General features: G+C 45.3%; 1 protein-coding gene across 1 annotated transcript in view; it reads right to left on the bottom strand.

The window, feature by feature from the left end:
• Positions 1 to 5,016: 5,016 nt before the first annotated feature.
• The window catches only part of LOC119300041 (SKP1-like protein 1A), a 21,521-nt gene continuing 15,682 nt past the window's right edge, over positions 5,017 to 10,855 (bottom strand). Inside the window, exon 2 of the mRNA XM_037577124.1 lies at positions 5,017 to 5,242. Coding sequence (XP_037433021.1) covers positions 5,017 to 5,242 — 226 coding nt within the window. The remainder of the gene's footprint in view (positions 5,243 to 10,855) is intronic.

The raw sequence follows: 10,855 nt of genomic DNA, 5'->3' as shown, positions 1-10,855 counted from the left end.
ATGCCTCTCATATCATTAAACCAAGCCTCTAACCCACTTTGTCCTAGCAAACCGTTGTTTGGCTATGTTACCGCTTTGCTCAGCCCCTCTTATAGCGTTGTTAGTTGCAGGTGAAGATGAAGTTTGTTCCTTGTTGGAACATGGAGATGTTGTTCCTTGTTGGAACATGCTTACTTGTTGGGATATTACAATATCTCTTATTTAATTAATGCATCTATATACTTGGTAAAGGGTGGAAGGCTCGGCCTTATGCCTGGTGTTTTGTTCCACTCTTGCCGCCCTAGTTTCCATCATATCAGTGTTATGTTCCCGGATTTTGCGTTCCTTACGCGGTTGGGTTATAATGGGAACCCCTTGACAGTTCGCCTTGAATAAAACTCCTCCAGCAATGCCCAACCTTGGTTTTACCATTTGCCACCTAGCCTCTTTTTCCCTTGGGTTTCCGGAGCCCAAGGGTCATCTTTATTTAAACCTCCCCTGGGCCAGTGCTCCTCTGAGTGTTGGTCCGACTGAGTAGACCGCGGGGCCACCTCGGGGCAACTTGAGGGTTGGTTTTACTCGTAGGATGTCTCATCTGAGTGTGCCCTGAGAACGAGATATGTGCAACTCCTATCGGGATTTGTTGGCACATTCGGGCGGTGTTGCTGGACTTGTTTTACCATTGTCGAGGATATCTTGTAACCGAGATGCCGAGTCTGATCGGAATGTCTCGGGAGAAGGAATATCCTTCGTTGATCGTGAGAGCTTGTGATGGGCTAAGTTGGGACTCCCCTGCAGGGATTTGAACTTTCGAAAGCCGTGGCCGCGGTTATGGGCAGATGGGAATTTGTTAATGTCCGGTTGTAGATAACATGAAACTTAACTTAATTAAAATGAATCAACCGCGTGTGTAACCGTGATGGTATCTTCTCGGCGGAGTCCGGGAAGTGAACACGGTGTTGGAGTAATGCTTGACGTAGGTTGTTCTAGGATCACTTCTTGATCATAGTTCTTCGTCCGTGCCTTGCTTTCTCTTCTCGCTATCTTTTGCGAATAGGTTAGCCACCATATATGCTAGTCGCTTGCTGCAGCTCCACATCATACCTTGCCTTACCTATTAAGCTTAAATAGTCTTGATCGCGAGGGTGTGAGATTGTTAAGTCCCAGTTACTCACAGATACTTCCAAAACCAGTTTGCAGGTGCCGATGAAACCGTGCAGGTGGCGCAACCAAGTTCAAGGAGGAGCTCGTTGAAGATCTTGTCCTTTGTGTTGTTTCGTTCTAGTTGATCAGTAGTGGAGCCCAGTTGGGGGTCGATCGGGGATCTGTGTAGCATTTGGGGTAGTCTTCTTTTATTTTGGTTCCATAGTAGGACCTTGATTGTATCTGGTTGGTGTAATGCTTTATTCATGTAATTGTGTGAAGTGGCGATTGTAAGCCAACTATGTATCTCTTTCCCTTTATGTATTACATGGGTTGTGTGAAGATTACCTCACTTGCGACATTGCTTTTAATGCGGTTATGCCTCTAAGTCGTGCTTCGACACGTGGGAGATATAGCCGCATCGAGGGCGTTACATATATGTATACAGATTCAATGATATCTAGTTGTTCCCTACACGGGATATGGCTAGTGGCCCGAGTGGGGCATACCATGGATTTCTTCGGAATCCTAAGTGGTGTCTGCCAAGCCGACTAAGTCGCCTTTAGATAGTGTCCCTTAGGAACACCCTCACATCTTGTCCTGAGTCATTATGCCTAAGGTCCCTATTGTTAGGGGTTCAACCCTCGACCCCGCAAGGGGTACAATGATCACCTTTTGCTCGGATGTGCCCAAGCAGCTTAGGTCAGAACCTATTATTGTCTGCACTTGGGAGCTAAAAGGCCTAGTTTTTGCATGTGCCCTCTTTGTTTTGCCTACCTCCTTTCCCATGTCCACGAGAGTAACCCTCGAGCCCTCGCTTGGTTGACTGAATCGAGTGGGGGGTCTTGTAGAGGTTGGCCTTGACTGCTCGTCTCCCTTTTGTGTAGTTGTACTTAGTGCAACCCCCAACTTTGTTATCGAGACTAGGTCAAGGTCCTAATGATAAAGATTCATGGCACATGGTCTCGAGGTTCTCCCAAACATGGATGATCTTCTGCTAAGGGAGCTGGCAATGGCGACCGTGGACGAGCGAGTTGTGTCCCTTCTGAAGGGGCATGTCAAGCGGGTGAGGAGCTCCTTTTCAAGTTGGTGGGCAATGTTAGTTGTCGGTCGTAGAGGTCTGTTCTTACCGAGTGTCCTCCAGTTCGGCGATTATCATGTTACCCAGTACAGTGATCGCAACACCCGATAGCTCAAGTAGATCCAGATTGCTGGTGGATTAATGTGGCAAGGTGATCGCCTCTGACTTCACAGCTCCAGGTAGGGCGCACGCGGGTGATCTCAGACATGTCTGGGGTAATTCATGCTTAGGCTTTGGCCGCACCTTTCACGGACCCGAGCTTAGGGCTTTTCGCGCTTTGAATAGACCCTATTCCGGAGATAACCACATGCTGAGATGCATTTTCCTTGGGCTACATGCGGAGCTTGTTGTGGCCCTTCAATACTTCTGGGGCCTCGACCACACATGTCGCGGTCGTGAGGTCGATAGTGTTTTGACTCAGGGAGGTGACAATCGGGTTGTCATCCTAAGTCTAGGGGTTGAGCGCGGAGCTGGCATGGAGCATGCAGACAAGCAGCCCCGAGTACGCTGCCTCCACCTACAAGCAAGATGATGACCCACAAGTATGGAGGATCAATTGTATTCCTTTCAATAAGTGTGTCAAACCCAACGAGGAGCAGAAGAATTGACAAATGGTTTTCAGCAAGGTTTCACTGCGAGTGTTGTAAAGATAGTTTTGATAGATAGTTTGATAGCAATGTAATTCATAACAACGTAGCAAGTAACAAAAGTAAATAGGTGCAACAAGTGGCCCCATCCTTATGTATGCTAAGGACAATCCAAAGGTGTTTCTTAGAATGACTAAAATGCTCTCGAGGACACACAGGGAATCTCCTCAAGTTACTTTCACCACAATTCATTAAGTTACCATTAATTGCTTTTGGTAAGTATTGTGTGGATGGGCTGGAGCTAAGATACTTTCATAACTTGAACAAATACCTACTTATGGTTATACTCTCCATGCAAGCATCTGCAACTACAAAAGAAGTAATTAAGATAAATCTAACCATATCATTAAACAGTTGGATCAAAAAATAGCCCCTTACAGAACAATGGTGGTGTCGCTCCTCCCTTGACCAGCACGATGGTGGTGTCACTCCTCGCATCTCTGTGGATGAGGCGACACTCAACCGCCTTGTGTCGGGAATGCGGTCCATGGAGGATGCATGATTCACCCGCAGATGGATCGAGGACAGCGTCGTTGACCCAAGGCCGAGATTTCCCCATCCTCGGCCATGGCACCGAGATATCCGTCGTCGGGCTTATCCTGCCTTCCTGATTGACACTCTTGATAGATTGGTGATTAGCGTGAATGTTAGTTAATGTAATTCTTGAAGCAAATCATTGCTTCCCCATGTTAAAGATCAACTTAATGAATACAAATTCAAATAACATGTTAACCAAGACCAATGAGCTGATAAATTTAGGGTACAACTTAGATGTGCCCACATCATGGTTATGCCTTTTCTTTTTTAAAAGGGTAATCGTCTGAACTCTACATCGATTGAAGAAAACATTCATCATTTATTTTGAAGAAATAAATCCTACATAAAGTTATACAATCCGGGCACAAGGCAAAAACAAAGGCAGCAAAGCTTACATGACGCACTCAAGCATCAGTAATGCTATTGCTAGACCCCCCATCTATATTGATTGAACAAAGCCTATGATACCATCTCCAAATGGTTACAAGCCAAAGACTTCGAAGCATCCTCACGTTGAAGTGGCCACATACAGATTCAGTGGATAGCCTTGTAGATAATCTCCAAAAGATTTCCGCAAAAAAAAAGATAATCTCCAAAAGAAAAGGAAACTCCAATCCTGATAAAAATAAAATAATTACAACAATTTCATATTGCCCAACATAATGCTCATATCCCACTCGAATTTGAGCCTTAAGTCTATGTTGGATCCCACCTAACCACTTGTAGAACATATTCATAATGTTCGTGGATGGCTGTGGATTAGAAGCAACATGAATCGTAGTCATACAAGTGGCAAAAAAATAAGACAAAAATTGACGATGTATTATTTTGTCTTTCTCACAATAAAAGACATTTTTTACTTCATTGTCATATGCGCTTGCATTCTGTTAAACCACTCTCCTAATACCACAATAAAGATTTAACAACACTGTTTATTCCATTGCCATCTGGCTTCCAGAATCATCTGGTCGCCTTTAGTTCCCAATGTGCAAGTGACACAAACAACATTCCTACGTCAGGTGACGTAGCGGAGTCTCTGTGTTGTCCTGATATATTAGCTACTTTGCAACCTCTAGTATGAAAATATATTAGGGAGTACAACCTCTGTGAGGAATTCAACTAATAGAGAATTATCCTCAATTTTCTCGGTATTCGGTTAAGTTGTATGAGGCAGAAAGGCATTGTGGTAAGTCCTCTATCCTAACCTTTACCAAGGAAGCACAAATCTTCGGTGGTCATGAATGGAAGTGCTAAAGGTTTCATGTGATATTGACCTCAATGAAAAAGACCTCAAGAACCCGTTCATCCCTTCGATCGAGGATTGGTGAGTCCAAAAAGGAAGTACATACTTATGTATGGCGGAACATGCCAATCAGCTCTTTCCAAATAAAAAGATAGACTGAACTGGTCTAAACATAAGAAGAGTATATCAAGGGTGACCTTGAATTAGCCAACAATAGTCCGTAATTTCTTTTTGCCACAATGGGGTTTGTCGCCGAGTAAAACTTACTAAAAAATTAAGTGTCATTGTGGGTATAAGAGTGTGCATATTTGGCGAACACAAGGGGAAAACACAGTAGTCATCTAATGAACAGCTTTGAACTAGTCTATAGTACGCAAGACGGATCACTACTCGAACGCCCAGGCGTTCTCCTTGCGGACGTCCTCTTCCTCCCGTGCGGTGTAGTCGTTGACGACGTGGAACTTTTTGCGGATCTCCTCGATGGTCTTGCCCCTCATCTGGTCCGCCACCGTCTCGCACGTCAGGTCCATCAGCCCCTCAATGTCGAGGCACTCGGCCGCGTGGATGAGGTCGAAGAGCGTGTCTTGGTCGACTTGGACGAAGGCGTCCTCACTAGTAGAAAAAGGGTCAAACGTGAAGCACATTAGTGCCGGTTTGTATTTGAGCCGGCACTAATATATACATTAGTGCCGGTTCCAACGGCTAGCCGGGCCGCTTTCATTAGTACCGGTTCATGGCGAACCTTTAGCACCGGTTCGTGCCACGAACCGGTACTAATGAGAGTGGTGGCAGGATGTTGTCAGACTGGGGCCCCTCCAGCCCCTTTAGTACCGGTTCTTGGCACGAACCGGTACTAAAGATCGTCCTACATAAACCCTTCGTCCACCCGAGCTCGCTCTGTTCTTCCCCTTTCCCCTCTCCTCTCTCTGTTCTTCCCCTCTTCCTCTCGAGCTCATCACACATTTTGCCCAAAAATTGTCATGATTTGAAGGCCCCCATCCATTCAAATGATCACAAAGGTTAGCAACTTTGTCCTTTCATCTCTCATTGCTAGATTAGCTCTTGCAATGCTTTATATAGTGATTAATTTGTGAGTTTAGTAATTTGGGAGGATATATATATGTGCTAGTATTTGATTTATATGCAATTTGAGGTCAAAAATAACACTTAGTTTGCATATGTAGGTGTGGTTTACTTAGTGCCTTCTAAATCTCCGTCGTAACCACCGTCGATCGCCCGCACCGTCCCGTCGCTGGCACCACCTTGTGGTGAGCCTCTTGTTCATGAAATTTTATATAAAAATTGATGTTTGTGTGATTTGGATATATAGTTACTCGTATAATTATCTTACCCGTACGTTGTTTGTTATACATATAGTGCCATGGTTTTGATATCCGTCGCCGTCAGCCCTCGTCCTTGTTATGATTCGGATGTGGTATATATATTCTCTTTTAAAACTAGTTGCATTTCGTGTTTATGACAAATTATGCCCATCAAGTTGACATAGAAATTTTTTCTAGGAGGTATGTGAACCGGAAATTCCAACCGACCCTATTGTCGAGAGGTTAAATTTAGTTGAAAGAGAAAACGAGTACTTGAAAGAAAAATTGAAAAGAATTGAGGGGGAGAAGATGGAATTGGAGTTGCATGTTGCTGATGTCGTCGATGATCACAAGATCAAGATGGAGAAAATGCGCTTGAAGATTAGAAAGATTAGAAAATATGCCATCGATAGTGAGGCTTGGTATCATTATGCTGTTGGATCCATTGTTATCTTAGTTGCGATCTTGATCACATTTGTTGTTGCATTTAAATGCTTTAGCTAGAGAGTTATTTGTTTGTTGCATTTAAGTGTTGTATGAACTTTATGTATGAACTTGTATTAATTTGGTCTATTCGGTGTTGTGTAATGAAGATGAGCCGGCAATGGATGTACGATGACCGATGCTCTCCCCAGTTTGTTGAGGGCGTGCATACTTTTCTGCTTGCGGCTGAGGCAAACAAGCGGGCGGATGGTTTTATGCCTTGTCCATGTGCTGGCTATAAGAATGGTCACAATTACTCTACATCAAGAACCATTCACGTCCACCTGTTTAAGTCCGGTTTCATGCCCTACTATAATGTTTGGACCAAGCATGGAGAAAGAGGGGTTATGATGGAAGACAATGAAGAAGAAGAGGACGACGATAGCTATCCTGGCCATGGGTTCCCTGAATATGATGATACAACAATGGGGGAAGAAGCTGAGCCGGTAATGCGGGAAGAAGCTGAGCCGGCAATGCGGGAAGAAGCTGAAGAAGAGGCATCAGATGAGCCCGTTGATGATCTAGGTCGGGCCATTGCCGATGCAAAGAGAAACTGCGCAAGTGATTTGGAGAAGAAGAAGTTGCAGCGCATGTTAGAGGATCACAAAAAATTGTTGTACCCGAATTGCGTAGGTGACAAGAAAAAGCTGGGCACCACACTGGAATTGCTGCAATGGAAGGCAGAGAATGGTGTATCGGACAAGGGATTTGGAAAGTTGCTGGTAATGATAAAGGATATGCTTCCAAAGGACAACGAATTGCCCGAGAGTACGTACGAAGCAAAGAAGGCTATCTGCCCTCTAGGGTTAGAGGTGCAGAAGATACATGCATGCCCTAATGATTGCATCCTCTACCACGATGAGTACGAGGATTTGAACGCTTGCCCGGTATGTGGTGCATTGCGCTATAAGATCAGCCGCGATGACCCTGGTGATGTCGAGGGCGAGCGCCCCAGGAAGAAGATTCCTGCCAAGGTGATGTGGTATGCTCCTATAATACCACGGTTGAAACGTTTGTTCCAAAACAAAGAGCATGCCAAGGCGATGCGATGGCACAGAGAAGACCGTAAGAAAAACGGAAAGTTGAGAGTACCCGCTGACGGGTCGCAGTGGAGAAAAATCGAAAGAAAGTACGGGAAGGAGTTTGCAGATGACGCAAGGAGCGTATGGTTTGGTCTAAGCGCAGATGGCATTAATCCTTTTGGGGAGCAGAGCAGCAACCATAGCACCTGGCCTGTGACTCTATGTTTGTATAACCTTCCTCCTTGGTTGTGCATGAAGCGGAAGTTCATTATGATGCCAGTGCTCATCCAAGGCCCTAAGCAACCCGGCAACGACATTGATGTGTACCTAAGGCCATTAGTTGAAGAACTCTTACAACTGTGGAATGGAACAGGTGTACGTGCGTGGGATGATCACATGGGGGAAGAATTTGACCTAAAGGCGTTGCTGTTCATGACCATCAATGATTGGCCTGCTCTTAGTAACCTTTCAGGACAGACAAACAAGGGATACCGCGCATGCACACACTGTTTGGACGATACCGACAGTATATATTTGGCTAATTGTAAGAAGAATGTGTACCTGGGACATCGTCGATTTCTTCCAAGCAGGCATCCCGTAAGAAAGAAAGGCAAGCATTTCAAAGGTGAGGCGGATCACCGGACGAAGCCTCGCCACCGTACTGGTGCTGATGTACATGATATGGTCAAGGATTTGAAGGTGGTCTTTGGAAAGGGTCCTGGTGGACAACCTATTCCGAATGACGCTGACGGACGTGCACCCATGTGGAAGAAGAAATCTATATTTTGGGACCTGCCCTATTGGAAAGACCTAGAGGTCCGCTCCGCAATCGACGCGATGCACGTGACGAAGAATCTTTGTGTGACCCTGCTTGGCTTCTTGGGCGTGTATGGGAAGACAAAAGATACACCTGAGGCACGAGAGGACCAGCAACGTATGCACGGAAAAGACGGCATACATCAGGGTCATGCAAGCTACGCTCTTACCAAAGAAGAGAAGGAAATCTTCTTTGAATGCCTGCTCAGTATTAAGGTACCGTCTGGCTTCTTGTCGAATATAAAGGGAATAATAAACATGGCAGAGAAAAAGTTCCAGAACCTAAAGTCTCATGACTGCCACGTGATTATGACGCAACTGCTTCCGGTTGCATTGAGGGGGCTTCTACCAGAAAACGTTCGATTAGCCATTGTGAAGCTATGTGCATTTCTCAATGCAATCTCTCAGAAGGTAATCGATCCAGAAATCATACCAAGGTTAGAGAATGATTTGGTGCAATGTCTTGTCAGTTTCGTGTTGGTGTTCCCACCATCCTTCTTCAACATCATGACACACGTCCTAGTTCACCTATGCGAAGAGATTAATGTTTTGGGTCCTGTATTTCTACATAATATGTTCCCCTTTGAGAGGTTCATGGGAGTCTTAAAGAAATATGTTCATAACCGTGCTAGGCCAGAAGGAAGCATCTCCAAGGGCCGTCAAAATGAGGAGGTTATTGAGTTTTGTATTGACTTTATTCCTGACCTTAAGCCGATTGGTGTTCCTGAATCGCGGCATAAGGGCAGACTGGATGGAAAAGGCACGCTAGGAGGGGAACAAATAATATGTATGGACGGGCATTCTCTCACTGAAGCACACTACACAGTTCTACAGAATTCTGCCTTGGTGGCTCCATATATGGATGAACACAAGAATTTGCTATGCTCCAAACACCCAGAGCGGTCTGATGACTGGATTACACGTGAACAAACCAGGAGTTTCGCCAGCTGGTTGCAGACACGTACCATGCATGACACCTCTATTGAAGATGACCTGTACTTGCTGTCCCAGTTACCATCTTCGAATATAATGACTTTCAAAGGGTACGAGATAAATGGTAATATATTTTACACGATCACCCAAGATAAGAAGAGCACCAACCAAAACAATGGTGTCCGCTTTGATGCAGAAACCAAGACGGGAAAGGAAACATATTATGGTTATATACAGGACATATGGGAACTTGACTATCGACGTGGTTTGAAGGTCCCTTTGTTTCGGTGCAAATGGGTCAATATGACACGAGGCGGGGTAACGGAAGACCCGCAGTATGGAATGGCAACAGTGGATCTCAACAATCTTGCGTATGCAGACAAACCATTCATCCTAGCCAATGATGTGGCACAGGTTTTCTATGTGAAGGACATGTCTACCAAGCCAAGAAAAAGAAAAGATAAGGAAATGAATGCATCGTACGATGAGCCAAAGCGGCACATAGTTCTTTCTGGGAAGAGAAACATCGTGGGAGTGGATGACAAGACAGACAAGTTAGAAGATTATGAAAAGTTTGATGAAATTGCTCCATTCACAATGAATATTAACCCGAGCATCCCGTTAAATGATGAAGATTTTCCATGGTTATGGCGCAAAGGGACACACGCGAAGAAAAAGTTTCACACCCAAAGATCTGGGATGTGATCGGCTTCACTATCATCACTTTCTTCTGTGTTTCACACCCAGAAGGGAATCTTTGTAATAGTTAGGGTAGTTAATTATGTGTTTTGGCATTTGAAACGCGAAGAAATTTTATGTGCAAACAAATTCTTTCATGCCTTTACTGATTTCTAAAGTTAAGTTATTCACAAACTAGTGATTCACACTAATTTCAAATAATTCAAAATTTAAACTATTCAAATTTGAAAACTACGGGCACTAACAGAAAGTTTGTAATTTTTTGTACCTAAAGCAAAAATATTCACAAAGAAACTCTAGATACACAAAAAAACTCAAAAATAAATAAAGCAAAAAAATATAAAAAAGCCCGCCTACTAGACCAGAGCGGCCTGCATACGACTAGAAACCCAACCTGTTGTTGGGCCAGGATGCAGGCCCGCAAAGGCCCAGTAGGCCAACAGGGCAGCATAGAACATGTAGGCCCAGTAGGCCTGCTTTGGAGAGGAGCTCGAGAGAGCTACCGCATGGGGGTTTATAAACCAGTGTGGTCGCCCCTCGGCTAGCGAGGTGGGACTAAACTTGTGCACCGCACCTGCGCCAGCGCACCCCCTTTAGTACCGGTTTGTGGCACCAACCGGTACTAAAGGGGGGCCTTTAGTACCGTTTGGAGCCACCAACCGGTACTAAAGGGGGTGCGGTTCCCGCCGCTTGGCCTGACCAAAACAGGCCTTTAGTACCGGTTGGTGGCTCCAACCGGTACTAAAGGTGCCTTCTATATATACAACACTTACAAAAATTTCATTCTCCCTCTGTTTCTTCCTCTGTTTCCCCATTGAAGCACCGCCCGCGTGCCCCGATCGATCGATGCCGTTGCCGTCACCGCCCCCGCCCCCGTCGCCGCCCCCGTCCCCGTCGCCGCCCCCGTCCCAGTCGCCGCCCTCGTCTCTGTCGCCGCCCTCGTCTCTGTC

This window comes from Triticum dicoccoides, chromosome 5A (assembly GCF_002162155.2).
Source record: "Triticum dicoccoides isolate Atlit2015 ecotype Zavitan chromosome 5A, WEW_v2.0, whole genome shotgun sequence".
NCBI classification, from domain to species: Eukaryota; Viridiplantae; Streptophyta; class Magnoliopsida; order Poales; family Poaceae; genus Triticum; species Triticum dicoccoides.
This window is presented reverse-complemented; position numbering and strand designations above follow the sequence as displayed.